Source organism: Phaseolus vulgaris, chromosome 7 (assembly GCF_051622355.1).
Source record: "Phaseolus vulgaris cultivar YP4 chromosome 7, ASM5162235v1, whole genome shotgun sequence".
NCBI lineage: Eukaryota > Viridiplantae > Streptophyta > Magnoliopsida > Fabales > Fabaceae > Phaseolus > Phaseolus vulgaris.
In genome coordinates this window covers 54,011,065-54,036,035 of record NC_143504.1, presented here as the reverse complement: position 1 = coordinate 54,036,035, position 24,971 = coordinate 54,011,065, and the positions used below count along the sequence as shown (strand labels likewise).

The 24,971-nt window shown below is 33.3% G+C and overlaps 2 protein-coding genes across 6 annotated transcripts; both read left to right on the top strand.

The window, feature by feature from the left end:
* Positions 1-9,904: 9,904 nt before the first annotated feature.
* LOC137830269 (uncharacterized) lies at positions 9,905-11,763 on the top strand. Its single transcript, XM_068637474.2, has one exon. It carries the CDS (start codon positions 10,192-10,194, stop codon positions 11,638-11,640), a length of 1,449 nt encoding a protein of 482 aa, XP_068493575.2. The 5' UTR covers positions 9,905-10,191; the 3' UTR covers positions 11,641-11,763.
* A 3,493-nt stretch (positions 11,764-15,256) lies between these two features.
* Positions 15,257-24,154, top strand: LOC137830267 (ALG6, ALG8 glycosyltransferase family). 5 transcript variants are annotated; one of them, XM_068637472.2, is made up of 6 exons: positions 15,257-15,431; positions 18,265-19,170; positions 19,749-19,955; positions 20,893-21,130; positions 22,697-22,831; positions 23,635-24,154. In XM_068637472.2, the coding sequence occupies exons 2-5, from the start codon at positions 18,418-18,420 to the stop codon at positions 22,813-22,815; spliced, it is 1,317 nt and encodes a 438-aa protein (XP_068493573.1). In that variant the 5' UTR covers positions 15,257-15,431; positions 18,265-18,417; the 3' UTR covers positions 22,816-22,831; positions 23,635-24,154. The 5 variants fall into 5 exon arrangements, with proteins under 5 accessions (XP_068493573.1, XP_068493570.1, XP_068493572.1 ...); XM_068637471.2 differs by having other exon boundaries at positions 15,264-15,431; positions 22,729-22,831; XM_068637469.1 differs by lacking the exon at positions 22,697-22,831.
* The last annotated feature ends 817 nt before the right edge of the window (positions 24,155-24,971 follow it).

Below are 24,971 nucleotides of genomic sequence, written 5' to 3'. Positions count from 1 at the left end.
ATTATAATACAAAAAAACAATCATTTTATCATACTTATTTATTTATTACTTATTTATCATGTTATATCACATTAATTATTTTCTATTTTTACACTTTATTATTTTTATCTTTCATCTTAAGGTGCACAGCAATCATCACTCATTATCAATAATATATCAATGGCCGGCTAAAACATTACTCTTATTGATTTTATTATTTTTTTATTTTATTTAAATTGTTTGAAGTTCGAAATCAAATAATAAATAATTTTGTTGTTGTTGGAACAAATAGAAAATAGATTAATAAAGTACTTCGCTTATTAGGTAATTAACATTGAATATATACATTAAAATTAACAGACAAACCTACCTCAACATTTTTTTTAATGTATTGGTCACTGTCTTTTATTTTATTTTATTTTATTTTAATATTATGTCCAGCTAAGTTCCAACAACACTCTAACCTTCCAAACTTGTTTTCAGAGGAGAGAAGAACATAGTTTTGTATATTTTGAAAAGTTAATTTTTCGATTCCCTTTTTTAAGATATTTTTTATTACTAAGTGAGTAATATGCAAATTTTTAAATGATATTTTCCATATTTGTATAATTTACCTAATAATTTAAGACTATTATTAATTACATTCTATAAGGTTTATTTAGTTTTTTAAAAGTGTGTTTTTGTTTTCTTTAACCGTTACGGGGAGCCAAATTAAATTCTAATAATAATAAGAATAATAATAAAATATGAATGTAGTTTTAAAATTATATGTGTGCAAAGTGGAAATATAAAAAAGTCAATGTGGTGATTGTGTTATGTGGTCGAAGACAAAACGACCACATATATTCACTCAAGTGGAGACATTTTAATTAGTGCAAGTAGACTTACCGCAATAACAACATCATTACAATACTTTTAAAATCTTCTGCTACTTCTATCTCATATTATAATTTTTAAAGATTAAATATATTTTCTTTTAATTAATATTGACTTTACAAAATATTTTAAAATTTGATCAAATGTGCTTCGACATTCTAAAATATTCTAAAAATTAATAAAAAAAACTACTAAATATATTAAGTAAATTTTGTACTTGAAGAATTTGTTTGTTTTAAACTTTGGAATTTTTTTGTATATATATACACACACAAAGCGTCTTATATAAATAATATAATAAGTATCGTATATATGAATTTGTTAACTTGGACTTGCTTTACTTTGAAAGAAATATAACAAATTTTTTAAAATATACTTACGTTTATAATTACATTTTTTTTAAAAGTATACTTAAGAAATAACATACTAACTTGCTTACTGTGAGTAACAAGTGGCTATAAGTTAGTAAAGGCATTTAAAATTTGATAACACTAGGTAAATAATGTATTTTATAATGATATATTAAGTCGGTTAATTGAGAATTAACGTATTCTATAATGATATATTAAGTTAGTTAATTAAATCAGTGTAAATAAAACACGGTGTCATTTTAAAATAAAACCTTTGACATATATTACATTGATTGTAAGAAAAATTAATGTAATATATTCTTTTCAAAGTTAAAACAAAGTTTTAAAAAAACTTAATTTTGACTAGACATATTACATCGGTTAGATGGACCAGTCGCTGTAATATGCTTTTGAGAGTAAAAAAAAATATTAATTTTGGTACTAGACATATTACACTGGTTGGTCCATTCAACCGGTGTAATATGTATTTGAGAGTACAAAAAATCAAAAAAATTTAATTTTGACGCTAGACATATTACATTAGTTGATCAAACCAATTGGTGTAATATGTCTTTGAGAGTAAAAAAATAAAATTTATTAATTATAGCGCTAGACATATTACATAGGTTGGATGACCAACCCGTGTAATATGTATTTGAGAGTAAAAAAATTAAAATTAGTTAAGTTTGGCACTAGACATATTACACCGATTTTTCAAAATAAAAAAAAAAAGTTTTAACAAAATAATTACACCAACTGTTACTCATAACCGATGTAATATGTTTATTTACCCTATTTTCTTCACTCGTGCTCTTACTACTCACTTCGCACTTTGATACAAACCACAACAACCAGAATGACTAAGGACATATCAAACACTTCACAAAAAGATCAGTCATTTCAATATACAAAGTCAAGCCCCACCAAACCTCGAGAGAGCATCAGGAGAAGAAGAACCGGATATAAACCAGAATATCATAAGTTTTTTCTTCTTGTTTTTGCACAATAAAGGAGTTATGTAAATAATTTGGGTTCACTTTGGGGGTCCAAATAGAAGAATAAACTACAGTAGGATGTGCTTAGTAATTTGAGTAGGGTGTGCTTAGTAATTTGAATAGGGTGTGCTTAGTAATTTGGACTTGTACCAAGCCTACCTTTCATGACAAGTGCTTCTAGGTTTAGGGTTTCTTTGACCTACCTTCTAAAAGACTTCTCACAAATGACACCCATACCTCTCTATCTTGTTCTCCAATACACTCTCTCCTATAAATAGAGTGTATTGTCTTATGTATTTTACACATTGAATTTTGAATAGAAAAGAAACTTTGTGAGAGTGTTGAGTGAGTCTTGAGTGCTTTCTTTTTGTGGGTCTTATCTTGGGTGTTTGTGCACTTCACGTGACGGCTCTTCACCACTGATCTTGGAGTCTCCCACCACTCCAAGTGACGTGACCATCATCATCATCCATAAGCTTTCTCTATCTATTCCTCTCTTCCTTCCTTCCACCATTTCCATTCCTTTTATATTCTTGTGTTCTTCTTTTCCTTTTTGGTTTTTCCATCTTGTTGCTTTCCATTATATGTTTTAATTATGCACATCTTCATCATCATCACCATATAATTGTGTTTTTTCTTTGCCTTCTAAAAGTGAACCTTCACACTTACTTAACCACTTGGTTAAGTTCATGTTCAGTGGGAATATTCTTTGGGTTTCTCACCATATTCTGCTTAGAAATTAAAAAACCATAATCAAAGTGCAACTCATAAAATGTGAAATCTTAAAATCAACTCACATCACACTTAAACAAATATCTTTTTGCCTTGTTGCCTCCACTGTCGTTGTTGCCACCATTTTACACTGTTGGGAAAAACGGGTAATTTTTCCACTAAAACAGAACCCTAACAGAGCTACCCGACAAATAATATTGAATAAACAGAGCGGAATAATAAAAGAGATAAAGAGGAAAAACACACCAGAAAATTGTTAACGGAGTTCGGCCAATTTAGCCTAATCTCCGAGCACAGCTGAAATAGCCCGCTTTTATTATTATGAGAGAAGATATTACAAATTGGGATATATAACAGTGAAGGAGGAGAGTTTAATTTATAACCCTCAAACCTCCTTCCCAAACAATGAACCCACCGATGTGGGACTTGGGATTAAGCCAAAATCAACAAATCTCCACATTGGCTTAATTTCAAGCCCCACCTAAAACAAATCTTCTCAAAACATAACAAAAACAAACTTTGCAGTGTTTCAAATTTGCGCCTCCGGGCGCCAACTTCAAATGTGCAAGATATTAACCAAGTCTAAACAGTGTTCAAACTTGGTCCTTGTAACCACCTTGGTGAGCATATCTGCAGGATTCTCCGTAGTGTGAATCTTTTGGAGAACAATCTCCTCTTCTTCGAGAATCTCACGCACAAAGTGATAGCGAACATCAATGTACTTCGTCCGTACATGAAAGACTTGATTCTTTACTAAATGAATAACACTCTGACTGTCAGAATATAACTCAAGTTGTTTCTGACCAACTCCCAAGTCTTTAAGCAACCCATGAAGCCAAATTGCTTCCTTCGCAGCCTCTGTAATCGCCATATACTCTGCCTCTGTCGTAGACAAAGCCACCGTAGACTGCAAGGTAGACTTCCAACTAACTGGCGCTTTTGCTAAAGTGAACAAATAGCCAGTTGTAGACCGTCGCTTATCCAAATCACCTGCATAATCAGAATCACAATATCCAACTATGCATTGACCAAGTGATTCATCTTGCTCAAATGCCAATCCAACATCTAAGGTATTTTGGAGGTATCGTAGAATCCATCTCACAACTTGCTAATGAACCTTGCCCGGATCATGCATGTACCTGCTAACAACACTCACAACCTGTGAAATATCTGGTCTTGTACACACCATTGCATACATCAAGCTTCCAACTGCATTTGCATATGGGACTTTCGCCATGTATTCTCGTTCTTCATCAGTCGTCAGAGATAAACGACTACTCAATTTCAAATGAGGAGCAAGTGGGGTACTTACAGATTTTGTATCTTCGTGTATACCAAAACGTTGTAGTACCTTATGCAAATACTGCTTCTATGACAACCAAAGTTTTCCCCTTTCTCTGTCCCTATTTATCCCCATGCCAAGAATCTTCTTGCCTTCCCCCAAATCCTTCATCTCGAACTCTTTACTCAACTGAGCCTTTAACCTGACAATCTCAACTTGGCTCTTTGCTGCAATCAGCATATCATCAACATATAAGAGTAAGTAAATGTAGGAACCATCTTCAAGTCTGCGCAAATACACACAGTGATCATATTTGCTTCTCTTGTACTTCTGATCCTTCATGAACTTATCAAATCGTTTTTTACCACTATCTCGGAGATTGTTTCAGTCCGTACAACGATTTGCTAAGTTTACAAACCCAATCTTCTTTACCATCAACCTTGTATCCTTCTGGTTGAGTCATATAAATTTCCTCCTTCAAATCACCGTGTAGGAACGCGGTCTTTACATCCAGTTGAGCAAGCTCCAAATTCAACTGTGCTACCAAGGCCAACAAAATTCGAATGGAGGAATGTTTAGCAACTGGAGAAAATACCTCATTATAATCAATTCCCTCCCTCTGAGCAAAGCCTTTAGCAACCAACCTTGCCTTGTAGCGAACATCTTCTTTATTAAGAAATCCTTCTTTCTTTGCAAATACCAATTTGCACCCAATTGCCTTCTTACCTTTTGGTAATTGTGTCAGCTTCCACGTCTTGTTCTTCTTCAAAGACTGCATCTCCTCTTCCATCGCACCTGCCCAATTACCACTCTCTGAACTCAGAATGGCTTCTGGGTAAGTGGATGGAATGTCATCAACAACTGGAAGTGCATAGGCAACCATATCCATGAAACGAGCAGGCTTCTGAATATCTCGTCTCTGTCTTCTAACTGCAATTGACGCTGATTGTTGTTGAGATTCTTGGGTAGGAACCTCTTCCTCATCTGACTCTTCTTCTGCCATAGGAGAGTCACTTGTGGTATTTCGTGTTAGGATCACCACTGTCGGCTCAAACTCCACCTGCTTCCGGACACACTCCACCTGTTGTGGAGTACTATCAGCTCCTTCTGGATTTACCTTCTTTAACATGGAAGATTCATCAAAGGTAACATCCCTGCTGATAATCGTCTTCTTTGCTTCTAGACACCACAAACGGTATCCCTTCACTCCAGGACTAAAGCCCATGAAAAGAGCCTTCTTTTCCCATGGATCCAACTTTGATTCAATCACATGATAATATGCAATAGAACCAAAAACATGCAAAGAATCATAATCAGTTGCAGGTTTTCCAGACCATACCTCTAACGAGGTTTTGCCATCTATAGCAGATGATGGCAAACGATTGACGAGATGTTGAGCGTATGTCACAGCATCAACCCAAAACTCTCTGCCTAACTCAGCATTAGACAACATACAACGAACTTTCTCCACAAGTGTCTTGTTCATACGCTCCGACACCTCATTCTGTTGTGGTGTTTTTCTAACAGTGAAGTGTCAAACTATGCCACAATCTTGACATACCTTCAGGAACGGATCACTCTTGTATTCTCCTCCATTGTCTGTTCGGAGAACCTTAATCTTCCTTCCTATCTGGTTTTCAACTTGAGCTTTCCACTTAAGGAAAATTTCAAGCACATCATTTTTGTTCTTCATAGTAAACACCCAAACTCTCCTGGAAAAATCATCCACAAAAGTGACAAAATAATGCCTACCTCCGATTGACGGAGTCTTGGCAGGTCCCCACACATCTGAATGCACATAATCCAGAATACCCTTGGTATTGTGAATTGTAGTGTCAAACTTCACTCTTCGTTGTTTTCCCAGAACACAATGCTCACAAATTCAAATTTGCAAGCCTTCGTACCTTTCAACAATCCCTGCTTGGTAAGAATTTGCAAGGATTTCTCTCCAGCATGTCCCAACCTCATATGCCACAACTTCGTTGCCTCAGCATTCTTCTTAGAACTAGAAGTTGCTTCCGCTACTTCCCCACCACTGTATTACCTTGGTAGTAATACAAATTGTTCTTCCTCACGCCTTTCAACATCACCAGTGCTCCTGAAGTTGCTTTAAGAATTCCATCTCGCATCGTCACAACTAGGCCTTTAGATTCTAAAGCCCCCAAAGAGATGAGATTCTTCTTCAACTTTGGCACATACCGTACATCCCGCAAAATTCTGGTGGATCCATCATGATTCCGCAGCTTGATTGAACCTATCCAGTTGTCTTACATGGATTATCATTACCCATGTAAACAACCCCGCCATCAAGTTCTTGAAATTCAAAGAATCAATCCCGAATGAGACACATATGATAGGTACAACCTGAATCCAATATCCACTCATCTGGATACGATGATGCTGAAAGCGAGACAATTAAAGAGATATCTGATTCCACATCACTTTTGCATTCTACAACATTTGCATCTTGTGGAGCCTTTCCTTTCTTCTGCAGTTTTGGACAGTCTTTCTTCCAGTGTCCTTTCTCATGACAGAAAGCACACTCATCTTTGGCAACGGCTCGACCTTTAGACTTAGACCTCCCTCTTCTCTCCTTTGTCTGACTTTGCTGACGACCTCTTGCCATCACAAACTCAAAAATATTGTATTCAATATTACAAACAATTTCAAACAACCCAAGGGCGAACCTTCAGCTCTTGATACCACTTGTTGGGAAAAACGGGTAATTTTCCCACTAAAACAAAACCCTAACAGAGCTACCCGACAAATAATATTGAATAAACAGAGCGGAATAATAAAAGAGATAAAGAGGAAAAACACACCAGAAAATTGTTAACGAAGTTCGGCCAATTTAGCCTAATCTCCGAGCACAGCTGAAATAGCCCGCTTTTATTATTATGGGAGAAGATATTACAAATTGGGATATATAACAGAAGGAGGAGAGTTTAATTTATAACTCTCAAACCTCCTTCCCAAACAATGAACCCACCGATGTGGGACTTGAGATTAAGCCAAAATCAACAACCACCATTTTACACTGTTGCTCACCTTTGTTGCCACCACTCCTCCCTCGCCACCACCACCATCCTCCTCCACCTTAAATGTCAATGGAAGAATGTTGATGCCCATCGACACCTCCTTCAAAAGCTCCATCACGTACAAACCTCCCTCCGCACGTTGTACCCATTCTTCTTCTTGTTGCAGTACATAGTCCACAAGGGTTCCTCCTCGATCCTGAACGCCAACCTCATTATGTCGCTGGGAGAGTGAGATTGGTGGTGGTGGTGGTGGTGGTGGCAGAGGAGGTGTTGCTTATGCAGATCTTGACTCCACCATTAGTTAGCTTTCACAAACCTAAAGGAATAGAAGATCAGGGCCATGAAAGACAGAATAGAAGACCATTGCACATATTACACCGGTTGGACCTTACAACTGGTGTAATATACCCCTTTTAGATGCTATATTTTTTAATTATTTTACTCAAATTTTGATATTTTACATCGGTTTTTACAACCAATGTAATATGTGATTGACATATTACATCGTTGAGATTTACATCGGTGGTAGAATCGGTGTAATATGTGTTATTTGTACTAATATAAATGAGTATAAATTAATAAAATCTTATTAAAATAAATATTTTATCGAGTATTAATTTTTTTTAAGTATTCCATTATTTAATTTTGTTGTGAATGGAATGATGTAGTTGTTATTTCTATCTTCTAGTCTCTAACTTATTGATCAATTTTTTCTTCTCCAATTTTCTCTAACTCTTCGGTTAGCTTGTTTTAAAAAGAGGAGGAGTCAGTTGACTGGTAAGTTGGACGATATTAGAGAAAAATGAACAAGTTGATTTTTGAGTTGGAGACAAAAAAAAATGCAAGTAACAATGATGACGACAGAAATCAAATTATAAGATACTTAGACAAAAAATAAATAAAAAGTTGAACACTTAATAAAAAAAAATTTGTAAAAGAAAGACAATTGAAAATAATCAAATAATCAAATTTACAAAACATTTAAAACTTAATTATACGGTTAATAAATGCATTGGTTGCTAACTTCTATTAATTTTTTTAAAAGGAATAAGTAATTAAGATATATTTAATTTTTTTATTGTTTTAAATACATTATATATTGTTACTTACCCTTTCCAAAAAAAAAATATAGACATAAGTTAATAAATCTTATATATACTTTTTACTAAATTTAATATCTTTTAATTGAGTATTTTTTTTAATTAATCATTAGATTTAAATTTATTTTCACAAAAATTATACATACAAAATTTTATACTAATCTAAAATTATTTTATCTTTAATTTATATAGATCAATTAACAGGGTATATTTTTTATAAAATACACTAAAATATAAATAATTTGATCACTTTGTTATTGTTGTTCAATTTTAAGTTGATATAAATAATTATAGTAATATAAAATTAGAATTTAATTATTAAATCGATAAAATTCATTCTTTATATAAAATTATTGACACTACCACTTTTAATAAACTTACATTAGTATAAATTGATCTCTCTCTCATATATATAATCTTTCAAATGGTCGAATAGTTACCCATCCATATATTTACAACAAAATAAAAAGTCGAAATCAAAGTAATAAATTATCATTAAATCCGAAGTTATAAAGTGTTAAAAATTTAGTCATCTATAAGTGAAACATCTTTACAAGTATCTAAATCATTCTTATATACATATTGAAGAATGGGTTCATTTGTTACAATCAAAAAATAAAACAAACAGAAAAAAAAAAACAGGGTTTGCTTGCTAAATTCATTTTATCAATAAATATACAAACATTAGACAATAATACAAGGAACCTAAGATTTGGTTTAAGTTATTGAGATTTGACTTAAACATTCATACTCATATTTTTCTTAAACATAGAAAACAATTAAAAAGTGTCATAATATTTGTACTTGACGAAGGGCCCAACTTGATCAAAGGAATATAATATATCAACATGAAGATTTATATTATTATTTGGGTTAACTCTGGGATTTTGTCCTGGCCATTGGAATGGTTACAATTTCATATATTTACCCTTAATCTCAACACATTAGAATGCTTATAATTCAGTGTTAAATTTCCTAATCTTTCTAGAGCATGTGTTCCATGGTTTATTCAAAGAGGTGGTGAGAAGCATGTGTGTAGATGATCCATTTTTCAACCTTTATTTGACTCATTATCAATGTAACATGTTGAAAATGGGTTCAGAGATTTGAGATTTTGTATATCTCTATAAATAATTTTTTATAAACAATACATATTGTAAATTTTTTATAAAATTTAAACTAAATACACGAAAACAAATTTCATGTAAAATTTTTAAAAAAATATATATTTAACCATGTATTAAATTAGTTCAATGTTCACTGTCAGATCTGTGAGTTTGGAAAAAATATGTTTGAAAACCACATTGCACCCTCTTTTATCCTTCTCTAATCCAATAATAAAGTTTTCGATAAAATTTGCAATACTTTATGTTTTAATTTCTTTTTAAGTAGATTAGCAAATCCTTCATTGAATCTCTCTTAGAATCTTCAAGCTGTTAATCCTTCATTAAAAGAAAAGCTATCAGTGGTCTTAAAGCACAAGTTAAAGGACAAAAAAGCTGCATGATTACATTTTATATTGATATTTTTATTTATGATGTTCGGCATGAGAATAAGGCAGTTAGTTCCATATGGTGACACGTAACTCTAGATACAAGGGTCCCACATCGCAAAGTGAGTGCCACTGTGTTGTGTCCTACGTTATTCTATTCTATATGTCCCTTTGACCCTTCCTTCAACATCTTCTTCAGAACAACCAAAAACTTCCTTAACACTTAACTGGGTCCTGAAATTATCTCATGCCAAAAACCAGACAAGAGGGTCTTCATGTTTTCCATAGTTGTCACTGTCACTTTCACAAACTCTCTCTCTTCTCACTCTCATCTGTAACAACATTCCATGGATTCAAAGTCCTCAAAATTCCACGCTCTCACCGGCTCCTTAGCCCGCCACGTCTTCTTCCGCGCGCTGTTTCTCGCTTCTGCTGTTTCCCTTGTTTCCCTCGTTCGCTTCCTGCCCACCCTCGAGTTGGGATCTTTGACTCCCAAGACCTACGTTGACTGCGTCCATGACTCGGATTCGGTTAACCAAAACACCAGTTTGAACGCTGGTTCCTACTTGTTCCAGAGCCGCATCCTCAACACCTTCTGGGGTTCCTTTGACTCCATCAAATGCCAGAACCACACCGCTTTAACATCCACTGTCATTGCCATTCTAAAGGCTAAACGACTCTTGAACTATGGCGCTAAAACCCTCTGCATTGGACAAGGCTCTAACATTGTCGTCTCTACAATGCAACGGTTCGGATTCTCCACTGTCGCCGCTCTCAACAACCACGCTTTTTTCTCCCCCAACAATAAGAATTTTGTGTCCCACTTTGAGTACAAAGACTCGTCCTTTGACTTCGTCTTCTCCAAGGATGTGGACAAGGTTTCTGTCCCTGCATTGCTGGTTCTTGAGGTTGAGCGCATTCTTAAGCCTGGTGGAATCGGGGTCTTGCTTATTGATTCCTCTTCTTCATCCTCGGTGTTTTCACTGATCACATGTTCCACTGTGGTCCATGTGGGTTATGTCAATGAACTCAGCCTTGTGATTTTCAAGAAAACATCTGAAAACTCGAACACGAACACAAACTCCACCTCCCTTTTTTATAATCGAGTACTTCCAGAAGATTGTGCTAGCGTTGCATTCACCAAGCCTTTGGTGGAGTTGATGGAGCCTCTTGTGGAGGAAAGAGCGAGACAAGATGTCAAGTATGAGAGAAGTGTCTCCTATTTGCCAAACTTGGTGGACGTTTCTGGTAGGAAGAGGATGGTGTACATTGATATTGGGGTGAGGGAGTTGGTTAATGCAGATGTGGATGTCAGTGATTGGTTCCCACCTTCTTATCCCATTCATCTTAAGGCTTTCAGTGTGTATTTTGTTCATTACAATGTTTCTGTGTTGTCCTATGTGAAACGGCCTCGTGTCACCTTTGTGTATCATCCGGGGTTGGCTGGGAGGGTTGCAGACAATGTTGATATGGATCCGCTTTTGGGAGAGGAAGAGTTTGATTTCCTTATGTGGTTTAAAGAAACAGTTCAGAATGCTGATTTTGTGGTTCTGAAGATGAATGTCGGGGATGTTGAAATGAAGTTCCTTGCGGACATATTTGAGAGTGGAACTTTATGCTTTGTTGATGAGTTGTTTCTTGGATGCTCAGAAAGTGAAGATGGTAAAGATGAAATTATGAGCAGCAGGGAACAGTGCATGGATATTTACAAGGGTCTTAGAAGCAATGGTGTTTATGTTCATCAATGGTGGGATACCAGATCGCGTAAAGGGCCTCAGAAGTCATATGTACAGTGATTGTGTCGTGAGAAATTGTATCTGCTTTGTGTGTTTAAAGTTCCAAAATGCTTTATAAATGACCTTACTTCATCATTTTCCTCTTCAAATAAAGTAAGTGTGTTCGGTTTTTCTTTTCCTTTATTTTCTTTTATAAGTTGTAAGGATTGATGACAAGTTATTTTTTTTCTGTATCAAAACTACAACTACCAATTTCAAGATGAAGGAATCAACTTCAACCACGAAACATGATTTTGTGATTCATGTTGCAAACATCCTCGTAATTTGTAATTGTGTTTCTGTTAGGCTTTTGATCTTTAGCTGATCGGTAATGTAACAAAGTAATGTTATATTCTCTTTCATTGCTTTAGTACATTTTTATAAAAAAGTATCATTTTCTATTTGAAATAAATAAGATCAGTAAGAAAAAAAGTTCCATAAAGATTTAAACTATTCATCTAACATGTAATGTGTGCATATGCTTGTTGTCGGGTCGTACATGGTAGAGTAATTTCCAATTGAGAACAGTGGATCCTCTCATTGCTCTGTGTATTTGAAGATCAATTATTGGGGTTGAGGACAAAAGCAACGCATGCGAAGTAGTTTAAGGAAGCATGTGCGTACTTAGCCTTGCAAAATCCTTAAACCTTAAAGTATTGGTGTCAATCTCTATGCTTTGCACAAAAGTAATTGAGGTGAATGATGGGTTTGTGGATAAAAGGTATTGAATAATCATTTTCCTAACCAAGGTATTGATATAACATGAAACCTTTGGCCCAAACCAGAAAACAAGAAAGTGGTTGAGAAAGTTACGAAAACTTGCCATTAATAAGCCAAGCTGAAACAAGGGTAGAGATGCACACGCAAGGCAACCTAAACCTATTTTTCTTGTTCCTCGTGGAAACAACCCAAATCGACCATCACCACCCTTTCTCAAATCCCATGGTCGTAAGTTTATTTACCAAATACACCACTTCATTGTTTAGAAAAAAAATTTGTATTAACCACGTCATACTTACAATTTCAACTTTTATATCAAACCAAAGTCATACAATTTTATATAATTGAAGTCATACGTGTTAAATACGTTTTCACTTTAATATCAAAATTAAAATTGTACATATATAATAAGTATTGCTTGCCTAATTTTATAATTTTTTTTTCTCAATTTTAGGAAATATAAAATCAAATTACACCATTTGTCAGAAAGAAAACCCGTTGATTTCCGAGAGGTTTTCTAATATATTTATTTAATTTAATAGAATGACACATAAATAAAAATTATAAAAAGAAACTATATTTATTTACTTAATATATTATATTAGTATTACGCATTATATTTAATATATTTTTATAATTTTAACAACATGTATAAAGTTTTAAAATATTCAAAATATTTAAAATATTTTAGATTTATGAATAATATTAAAAAATATATAAAATAAAAATAAGTAATTTATAAATAATTAAAAATATAAATTAATAAATAAAATAAAATATCAACTTTTATGATTATTTTTTTATTAATATTTAATGTAATGTTTTTAGTATTATTAAAAGTGTTATAAATGATAATTATTAATAATTTCTTAATATGATTTTGTAGGGTTTTTGAATAATATAGTAAATCAAAATTAATATAAATAATAGAATAAAATATTTAAAATAAATAAATATTAATTTGGTTTGTGTGGTTAGATTTAGTATATAAATTGATATTATTAAAATTACTTTAATAATTTTTTATTGATAAATAATAATAATTTTAAAAATGAATATTACAAATAAAGTACAACAACATGTTAGATAATGGTAATTAATTGTGAGAAAAAAAATAAAAGGAGTTGTTAAAATATTTTACATTTATATTCGTTTGACAAACCAAACTTTGAATATTTCTTGATAAACATCAAAGACTTATCAATATTTATTTTATGCTTGTAAAAAATACTCGCTTCTTCATGTTTTTAAGATGATTGTGCAACATTTTATCAACATTAAGATCTCTTAAAAAAAATCCTAAAAGCTGCTTCATGCAAATAATTTTGTTAAGAAAGACGGGATGTCATTGTTGTAGAGACAATCAACGCCCTGCACTTTTCTCACTCTGCTCAAATGGAGAAAGGAAGCAACCTGCCTAAACTCGTGAAGTTTTGTCGTTTCCAGAGAAGACACACATTTAATGCTAAAGTAAATAATATTTAATGCGTCTTAAAGCTTCAAGTGTGGTAAGACCGCAAGAAGAAGCAATAGCAAAAGAAGACCGTCATAATGAATTGCAACAATTTCTTTTTATCTTAAATATATATAAAGAAGATCTTTGTGAAGAAGGAAAATTAAAGAAAGTCTTGCAACAAGAACAAAAACAAGCTCTTGCATTTATTAAGCAAACCTTAGCCTTATTGTGAGGAAGTAAATTATTTGTGCTCTTTTGCAAAGTAGAAGATTGTATGACTCTTGTATTGGTCTAGGGAACAACCTTGTGATTTTTTAGATCATTTTCTTTGTAAACCTTTCAATCTTAATTAGGAGTGGTTGTTGTCCAAATAATATTCGTGTTACTCAAGAGTGATTGTATTCCAAATAATACTCAATGGGTTGCAATAAATGAATGGATTTCAAACAATATTTGAGTTTTAGTCAATAATGTTTGTATTTTAACTAATACTCAGTCATAGTCAAGAACGGTTGTGTTAGTAACAATACTCAGGGTTGTTAATCAATAATGATTGGGTGTCCAAAGAATACTCAAATTATTTTAGCCAAGAGTACCCGAGATCCAAAATATACCTGTGTTTATCAAGAACATAATGTAGTTTGTATTATCAAATAAACCAGTATAAAAATACTTTGTTAAATCTCTTTTTTCCTTATTTTTTATATTATATGTTATTTATTTGCAACTAATTAAAGAATGTGAGTTTTACGAAAACAAAATTGTTTAGAAAGTGTCTTTAGTCAGTTCATATGTCAAATTTGAACTTGTGTATGATTTTACATCATCAAATGTAACAATGTAAAAAATACTTGATAGATAATTTGTCAAAAAAGTATAAACTTTGTTTGTTCGTGCTCATTAAATGAAGCTTTAAAAAAAGTTTTATTTTTAAATTCTTAACACATAATTCCACCATTCCTTATTTTGACTGTTTTTTTTTCATGTAATATCATCACAATCTCAAGTGTCTCTCAATCTCATTTACTATTTTGTGTACAACTCTATAATCTAACTCTTAAATAGCCTAACACAATTAAATGCATAATAACACTTGTCAACCCTAGGCACTTGAAAGTGAGAGGAAAGAAACACCAAAAACCACACGTCTAATAAACAAAGGCATTGATATAATTGACTATTTTGTATTGTTTCTCCATATGAATAAGCTTATTTAATATAACATTTCTGTAAAACTTAAAAGCTATGTGCTGCTAAGACTCCAAAGTCCAACAAGGAGTTGCTCTTTCAACATTTTAATGACAGTTTAATTTAAAAGGATAATTATTCTTGTAAACAAATTAAAATGATACATTATAAAATTGAAAAATTAGAAAGTAATTTAACAAATAAGAATTTAGAAAATAATTCACATTTTCATATTTTTCTGAGACATTTTAATGAACTGAATTAGTGAAATCTGAAATTCAATTAAAAATTAAGAATTTGAAACACTCTTAAACGCGCGTACGGTTCCTCTCTCACGGACACTCTCGCTCCCTCACCACTTCAAATCGCACTCGTTCTCACTCTCGCTAAAATTCAGAAGCTCTCTCTCTCGGATCAAGCTCATTTTCTCTCTCGGTGGTTCATTTGGGTTTGTCTCCCTAATCTAGGGTTTGATGTTTCTATTTCTATTCTAGGGTTTGTTGATTCAGTGTGTGTTTCCTTTTTGTTTTCGTTGATTTTATTTTTAATATCATTGATTTTCATTTCATCTCTATAATCTAGAGGCTGTGTGTTGGATTTTCACCAAACTATGTTGGATTTGCAATTATAGTTTTGTTTCTCACTATTTTTTCCCATATTTTCTCAATTGGTACCCATCATCCAGTACATCAATGGGACTCCTTGTCACTTTCGTTTGGAGCTGATATCTCTTTCCTTTGAGTTATTAAAACCTCCTCTTTCTCATTATGAACAGTAAAACTGTAAGCAATTTCAAAATCAGATGAAAAAGTTCTTGATGATGTTGGGAGCGTCATTTGTTGTTTCTTCATTGATTGAAAAGTAACTACAGACCAACTAACACTGGCTAGGAAGCTATATGGCAAAAAGGGATTTGTTGTATGTGTATATGCACACATAAATTGGAAAAAAGTGATGGCAATTCATGCATTTTGAGAAGGGAACAACGAGGGCGACATTCAAGTCAATATTGAATTTGACTTCAAAGAAACTATACATGTATATGGCACCAGCATTGGATAAGTTTATTCATAAATAGAAGTCAAATGTGGAATCCATTTCCCACTGTTTGTTGAAAATGACCCAGTGAGTCAGCTTCATATAGACCTTGTTAGTTAAAATGGTTCGAGAAGTTGTTATAGGTAGTTAGTTTGTTATGTAATTACATTAGTGGAGATAGGATATTAATAGAAGGCACATAAGTTAGTAATTCTAAGTTGGTCAATTAGTTTTGGGTGGGATAATCCAGTAACATATTGAGTAAAATTAGTATTTGTTGTCACTTGGAAAATTGGCAATAGGTAATAGTGAATGAAACATTAATAGCCAGAATTTGAGGTTCTACTGCTAGCTTAGAGTTATCAATTGAGTGTATGGGTGAGAGTGAATTATTTTTCTAGCTTTGATATTTATGTAAAATGGTTTGTGGAATGTAATGTGGTTGGTCAATGTTACTGACTTCTATGAAGAACTGAAAATTTATCAAACAAAGGATGGATATCAAAAGGGCTATGATGCCACATGTAATGTAGGTAATAAAGATAAAGGTTTCTAGACGGTCAAGAGGCCTAGCAATCAGTAACACACTCTGCAACTACCAAGAGGCCACAGTGATGAGATGAAAGCCAAGGACTTCGGGTGTGGTTGGGATTTTGAACCGTTGTTTTTCTACTGAAGGTCCATGCCTTCCTTGTATTTTTATTGATTTGATATATCAGATAGCAGACTTGTCCTAAGAATTTATTTTTCACAGATTTTTTCTTTTTTTAAATGAATTTATATTATTGAAGCTGTCCACTCAGGAAGCCTTAATAAAATAAATGGAATTTAGCAAAGCGTTGGGGCTACTTAACTATTCATTTCCCATTTACCAGAAAGCAAAAGCAGACATACGTGGCACTGTATACACAAAGCATACTGGTTTCTGAGGGCGTTGCTTTTCATGTATACAGAGGACATATATTTAAGTTAGTTTAGAGTTTTCTGTCATACACTATTTGATTCTTTTTTTCTGGCAGTTGAATTTGATTGTTACTAAGTATAAGTCAAAGGGAGAAGTTAATAACTTGATACATTAGTGAACCCACTTCGATTCTGTTTGCTAACATTAGTGGACAGTTCCTTCCACATTTTTCTTCAAAAGCCCAACCTTGCATATTGGAGATGAAGACACCTCTATAAAAATCCTAGAAAGGTGTGTTATTAGAATATGTGAATTAAGCTTCTTTTTTTTGTAATATAAGAATATTCAGAAAGTACTAGATTGGGGGTTGGGATTTTTTTTTGAGTCCCAGAGAAAGTTACTATCAGTAAGAATTGAAAAATTGGAGTTACAATAAATGTAGGGATTTAGTCGAAGACAATTATCCAAAGTTCATATGATTTAAGGATGGAGACACTACTTCTTGGTTGTTTGTTCTATTGAGTAGCAATAGGTAGGAAGCTTAAAAATCTTTTGAAAGAGTTGGAGTCCGAATGTTTGATGCTACATCTTCCACGGGTAGTCTTATGCATAGACCTAGTTTAGAAATAATGACCCATTTACTTTTACATTTTCATTCAGTTACTTATGTATGTAATAGTTTGTTTATTTGTCTTTGTGGAACTTTGGGCGGGTTGTACCACTTTCTAACTGTTCCTATGAACTTTAATTTATGATTTTGTTAAGGATAAGGAAGCTAAAATCATCGACTGAAAGTTTTACACTTCTATGGTGAATATGGTTTGAGGTTTCCTAGGAAACCTATTTGCCCATTTCATCTATTCTTTTGACAGGATTATTTTATTTGTGCCTATTGGTGGTATGCTCATGGATTTTAATAGAGGCATCTTCATCTCCAATATGCAGATGACTATAAGTAACAGCCTTGTTACTCTAGAGTCTTGAGTTTTGTTGTTCTTTCAGTTTCTAAATTAGTTTTTCTGGTATGGAGGATTTCTTATGCTTCCTACCAATTCTTTGTTTTTATTCTCTCTAATAATAGTTCTTATTTTGTGAAAGAATAAACACTTGTCATGGATTGTATATTTGTTTCCATGCCTGCTTCAATTGTTTTACCTTCTATAAATGCTTCAAAATCTAATAATCAGTCTGTACCTGTTACTAATAGATATGTCCATGACAAAGTTGACTGAAGATTCCTAATAGTTTTATGCAAATACTCTTTGTTCATCTTTCAATCATATTGGTGTCAGGGGTACTCCCATAAGCTTTCTCAGTGACTATGCTTACTTTCGTGCAGGAATTCTAAAGGGCACAATTTCCATTAACAGTCTCCATGTTGGGTTAAAAACTGAGCAAGTTCTATTTGAGTAGTCAAAAAAGGCTTGTTCGGTTTCTGCATTAAATACAACGTCTATATTCCTCTTACCATTTAGCACTCCCAATTTCTGGCATGGGAAAAGAGAAAATAAGCTTCAAAGAAGTTCATCATTCTCACAGCCCCAAAACAACTCTCTGGTGGTTCTTTCTTGTAGCTACCTGCATTAAAGTTCTTCTTTTCCCAGCCTACCGTAGTACAGATTTTGAGGTGCATCGCAACTGGCTGGCTTTGACCCACTCCCTCCCTCTTTCCCAGTGGTACTTTGATGAGACAAGTCCGTGGACTCTTGATTACCCACCATTCTTTGCCTATTATGAACGTTTTCTATCTATTTTTGCTCACCTCATCGATCCCCAAATTGTGCACCTTCAAGAGGGCCTGAATTATAGCTCAAACAAGGTGGTTTATTTCCAAAGAGTTACTGTAATACTTTCTGATTTGTCTCTTCTTTATGGGGTTTACAGACTTACTCGAAATCTGGATTCAAAAAAGCAGAAGTTGATCTGGTCATTGATTATTTGGTCACCAATGCTTTTTATAGTGGACCATGTGCATTTTCAGTACAATGGATTTCTCATTGGGATTTTGTTGATCTCACTTTCATATTTGGAGGAAGGAAGGGATTTGTTAGGTGGGTGTATTTTTGCTGTTCTCCTGTGCTTTAAACATTTATTTGCAGTGGCAGCACCAGTCTATTTTATTTATTTGTTGAGACACTATGTTTGGGGTGGAATGATAAGAGGCTTCAGTCGACTTTTGATTATGGGAGGCGTGGTTACAGCAGTGTTTGCATCTGCTTTTGGACCATTTTTCCACCTTGGCCAGGTAAATATAACTTTTATATATTGAACTCATATATGGTCATTATGTGGACCATATGTCATGCTGTTTTCCCCTTGCTTCTGATAAATCATTGTGTTTAACTAATTTCAAATTGATTACTATTTGTTCAATAAGTTTAGGAATTTTATGTTTGTTGATTTTCAGAAATGTGGAATGATAAATTGTTATTTTTTGTTTTAAACTTAATAAGTGGAGCAAAAATTGGATGCTTGGTATAGCAATGAAAATTATATTTGAAGGAGAGATTTTTATGTTTAGGTTGTGGTGTGCTGCATAGCTTCTAACTCAGGTTTACTGACTTTTGATCAGGTTGTATAGACAACTTTTTTTTTCATTTTTATAATATACTCATGCTACCTATTATGAGATTACTACGTGAATAGAATAATGTAACCAATTACGAATGTCCATCTTTGCATGCCCAAGTGAGTGGCAACAAGTTTAGTTGCCTTTTGTTAAATTCTTGTATTACTTCATTTTCCTGTCTAAAAGTGAAGATATTTCATTTGCACCCTTTGCATTTTGGTATTCTTATTGATTTTTCAAATTATAAATTGTAGATACAACAAGTCATTCGACGATTGTTTCCATTTGGCAGGGGGCTTTGCCATGCATACTGGGCCCCAAATTTTTGGGTATTCTATATTATGGCAGATAAAGGGCTTGCTTTCATATTAAGAAAACTTGGGTTTAATATCCAGATGCCAGCAGCTTCATTCACTGCTGGTCTAGTTGGGGATTCCTCTCCATTTTCTGTACTACCTAAGGTAAGACTTGTGAGTTTTTAATTCTCTCAATAAGCTTGTTTGCTATTAAACCAAAAGACAAACAACAAAGAACATATAGGGATTTTATGACCCTGGTTAAGCTAATCACATGCTTATATGGTTATACCAAAACAGATGATTGAAATGCCTTATTTGCTGTGTTCATTTCATTAGTACAAAGAGAGGGAGGATGATGTCTTATCATTTCTTCAAACCTGTAATCTTGCACTGTGACCTAGCCATTGAAAGATTAGAATTCACTTTTGAACCTTTGTTGGACATCTCACATCTATTAGAGATATAACAAATTATAATATGAGTGACTGCAAACCTTATCTTGTAAACCAGTTTTGTAGGGTTGATTGATTAGGTCTAAATCCACTTTCTAAGATGGTGTCATCAAAGCCTATCCTAATGAAGTGTGTTGGGCTTATCGTGTCACCCATTATCAAATGATTCACAAATTTTTATTCCCATGCTCGAGATGTTCAGGGTTATGTTAGACCTAAATCCACTTTCTAAGAATCTTGTTGAAAATATATAATAGATTCACTGGTTGATCCTTATCCATTATTTAGGAATGAAAATATAGAATCTAAATACATTGTTCAAGTGGAAAAAATTGGTTACCGCAAGTTGATAAGCTAATATCAGCACCTGTTTGGCATCAGGAAGTGATATTTGTGAAAATTTATAACTGATGATATAATGATAATATTAGCTTTACATTTCACACCTTCTAGTCTAGTTAATTCAATTTCACAGGTGCTATTGTTCAATTGAATCTGCATCTGAGCCTGGTAACAATTTTGCAGGTGCTATTGGTCATTTGAAATTTATGACTATGATATAACAACTTTTAGTTATACTGCTTTGCTTCATCTTTATTAAAAAAATTCCATCAAAGCATTCATTATTTCTATTTATTAATATGCAGATCACACCTTCTGTGACCTTTATAATGGTTCTTCTTGCCTTATCTCCTTGCCTTTTCAAGGCTTGGAAGAATCCAAAACCACAGATGATTATAAGATGGATAGCCTATGCTTATACCTGTGGTTTTCTTTTTGGATGGCATGTGCATGAGAAGGCATCTCTCCATTTTGTAATACCACTCGCTGTTGTTGCAGCTCAGGCTCCGGAGGATGCAAGGCATTACTTTTTGCTGTCAATAGGTATACTTTTAATGTTCATTTGTTTGTTCACCTGCATCTAATGCTTTTATTTTTCTTCTTTTTTTAAATGATAGGAGAAACTGGAAATGAAATATAAGTACAATGAAATTTTTTTTGTGAAAAATGTGTGCGTGGTGTGAATTACATGTAAGTTTTATATAACTAGTGGAAAGCATAAGTGATGCATGTACCCCCTTGAAGACAATATTTACTAATTTTTTTTCGTACTAGTTGGCCAATTGCTAATAATCTTGCTGTTTGCTATTCTATTGGCATAGGTTTCTGTGAATAATGCTCCATCTATTGTTATCTGTGCCCTAGGCATGTATAGATTTGTCAGATTCTAGATTCAAATATCTTGTTCCCCCTTCCAATTAATCAAAGGAGAAAGAAAAAGAAAAACATTTTTAAAATCAGAAAAATGAAACTGAGAACCTTTAAAATTCAAATGAATAAGATCACATAGTCATATTAACTCGTTGCTAGAGAATTGATTCTATTACTACCTCTATCACCACTAAACCTCTACAAATTACCATCCAAAACTCGGGTATCTGCCTGCTGAAGACAGCTATGTTTGTATGAAACAGTTATTTGTTGCAGGTTGTAAACCTGTATAGGGTCTGGATAGGATTGTTTGATTGGGAGAGAATGGGAGTGAGTTCGGAGAGATATGCAAACTTTGATGTGTTTGGATGGGGAAACATGAGGGGTGAATGCAAAATGTTTTGGGCCCCCACTGCAGCATCTTTCCTCTCCATGTTGGTGTGAATTGATAATGGGATGAAATTGTGCAAAGCTGAAGCACCAGCCGAGGGAGAAACAAAAACCCAAATAGGAGAGACTGCACAACAGTTGGCAATGACCACTGGCCTGGTGGTCTTGCTGGAACACACTGGGGCTGCATGCTTCGTCAAGAGGTTCTTGCCTGTGAACAGAGATTGTGTCATAAGATTCGTAAATTGTTACAGGACATGTTAAAGTAAATGATAAAATAAAAAGTCTTTTACTATTACCACTTATTTCTTGTTTTAATTTTTCCATTTAGCCAAACAACTGAACCTAAATCTTATGTCATTCCTTCATTAATTTCATCAATCCAAATAACGCAAATTTCCTCTTAAAATTCCCTTCTATTTCCTTCCTTCTAATCTCAATCCTTATCCTAACAAAGTGGTGGTAGTGTTGAATATAAACCTTTGGAGGATTTCAGGAATTTCTTAACTTAACTTTCAGTATAAACTTGAAGGTTGAAAATAATAGGAAAATTTCATTTTAAATCAGTTTAATTCTCTTCCAACTGATCCTAGATCTCAAATTGAAATAGTCAAAAGAGTGTTTCTCTATTTAGCTCGGAAGACTATAGGGTCTATTTGGATAACTTATCAATAATACTTCTAAGAAAAGAAAATAGGGAGAAATAAATAACTTCTTCAAAAAGCTAATTTGTAAAACCTGTCTCATTAATTTCTTCAAAATCAAATTTTTAATTCATGTATAAGTTAATTTTAGCTTATGGAGAAAGTTTACTTTATTTTATTTTTTCTTATTTTCTCTTCTTTCAAGTGCTTATGGAAGCAGCTTACTTACCCAATCAGGTGCATACTATCATTGCATCTCTTGGACAGATAGCTTACTACTGTTACAGAGACCCACCCAAGCTTTATTCAACAGTGGGTGCGTAAAGGCCAAGCCACTAGGGTAGGTTCAGTTCTTACACTGGATCAGAACCAGAACCCTGACTTTCTGTGAACCATTGGATAGTGAGACTCCACTTGAACTTTTGTCTGCTTAAGTTCTACTCTACTTCTAGACATGCACATTTGTGGACATGTCGGGCTAGTAATGCACCATGAAGTTGCCTATAGCAACTATTCTTTGTTATGTTCAATTTCAAACTGTCACAAAAATCTTTGTACATCCTATGAAATATGGTAACTCATGGCCTTGTTTCTGTATATTCTTATTTGGTAATTCTTGTCCTTCTATTATTTGAGCAGCCTCGATTGGTTAGCTAGTTACTGCTGTCAGTTTGGTTGGTTTAGTAATGATAGTTTTGATGTTTCTAGTGTTACAAGGCTGTGTTAACCCTCATTCTCATCTGCTTATATAAGAACCCAGGGTTCTTTGTTTGCAAATATATAGATTAGTTCAGAATCGTTTTCTATCTGTTTCTTTCTCTACTTGTGCTAAATATTTGTTTATACTGCTGAGATATGTATTTTCGTGACCCAACTACATCTAAGATGAAGTATAAACATGCAACCATTCCAATCTTGCACAACATGAACCAAGCAGAATAAAAGATAAAAGCAAATTTATATAAACAGTTATACTGTCTAGTTCCTTCTTTAACGTGGCAATATATGTTTGCCAAAATCATTGCTTGCAATGACTGAATGCTTTCCAACGAAATAAAATTTGCAAGTGGCATCTCTTTGTATCAGTGTTGTTCTTTTCGTGTTTAATTTCTTTGAAATTTCACACATTACTTGTACGTGCAGTATCTTGCTATTCAATTTTTCCGCTACTATTTGAGGCACAAGAGTATCCGATCAAAGTTTTGTTGCTGCTTCTACACTCCATTTTGATGTGGTTAGGCTTTTCAGCACAATTTAATGCCGGGGCTGAAACAGCGAGGACGCCAAGTACTAATTCAAAGAAAAAGGCTGATGAATTTGGATCTGAAGGTAGTTCGGGTGAAACTGTGAAGAAAGGTTTTGTTATTGGGTGGAGTGAGAGGATATATCTGATAGGTCTTGTAGTTGTGGAGATATGGGGCCAAATTTTACACCCTCTAATTTTGGGTGATAAGTTTGCATTTGCACCACTCATGTTGATTTCCATATACTGTGCTTTTGGGATCATGTACTCTTGGATTTGGCAGTTGATATCCATAGTTAAATCTCTTTAAATTTAGGACTGTCTGCAGTGGATACTGAATTTTGTTATGAATTTTATTCGCTGAATTTTAAGAGTCAACATTTGGTTTAATTTTTTAATGAAAAGCACTGTTTGACATCAGTATTTTACACTATAGTTAAACAATTACTATTTGATCTTGCCTCTGCCGTCTCAATAGGCACATGAAGAGTGATCCAATTAGTAGAATGTGTATTCTACAGTCTTAGAGTAACTTATTCATATATTGTATTTATTTAAAAAAGAAAGACAATCGGAGAAAGATCGAAGAATAAATATTGAGACATGTCTGAGGAGTGTGAAATTGCTTCTTTTCGAATATTCAAAAAGTAACAACTCGAAATAAACATTAAAAAAATAATAATTATAATAATAATAATAATTTTATTTTTATTAAATTTAAGTAAGTTTTAAGTATATTATAAATTTGTGCCTTTTTTTTATTGAATTTCTATTGAAATATTTTTGTTTTGTTGAATGCTCAATATTTTTTAATTTTATTTAAATATTTTTACTGTTTGATTTTTTATATTAATAAGATCGCATAATGTTCTTTATTAATCTCCTATAATTCTTTGATCAACTCTTTTCTGGAGGAATTTTTTAAGAGAGATACAATTCTTTGATCAATTTGTTTTTAGGAGTTTTTGAAGAGAGATACAATTCTCTGATCAATTTGTTTTTTAGGAGTTTTGAAGAGAGAAAGAACAAGTTGACTAATGAGTTAGAAGGAATTATAGGAGAAAAAACATGAGTGTTGATTGATAAATTTTCTAAAAAGAGAAAGAAAGAGTTGAAATTATAGGAGAAAAACATGAGTTGATTGATAAGTTTGTGATAAAAACAAAATTATAAGAGAAAAACATGAATTGAATGATACATTTGTGATAAAAAAAAAAGTAACAATCATGTCATTCTG

What these genes read in the sequence shown, in the direction of transcription:
- LOC137830267 (XM_068637469.1), top strand. Translation starts at nt 18,418, where the DNA reads ATGGGAAAAGAGAAAATAAGCTTCAAAGAAGTTCATCATTCTCACAGC. An exon ending in CATTTTCTGTACTACCTAAG is followed by an intron (nt 19,956 to 20,892) that starts GTAAGACTTGTG and finishes ATTAATATGCAG; the next exon opens with ATCACACCTTCTGTGACCTT. An exon ending in TTACTTTTTGCTGTCAATAG is followed by an intron (nt 21,131 to 23,634) that starts GTATACTTTTAA and finishes TTGTACGTGCAG; the next exon opens with TATCTTGCTATTCAATTTTT.
- LOC137830269 (XM_068637474.2), top strand. Translation starts at nt 10,192, where the DNA reads ATGGATTCAAAGTCCTCAAAATTCCACGCTCTCACCGGCTCCTTAGCC.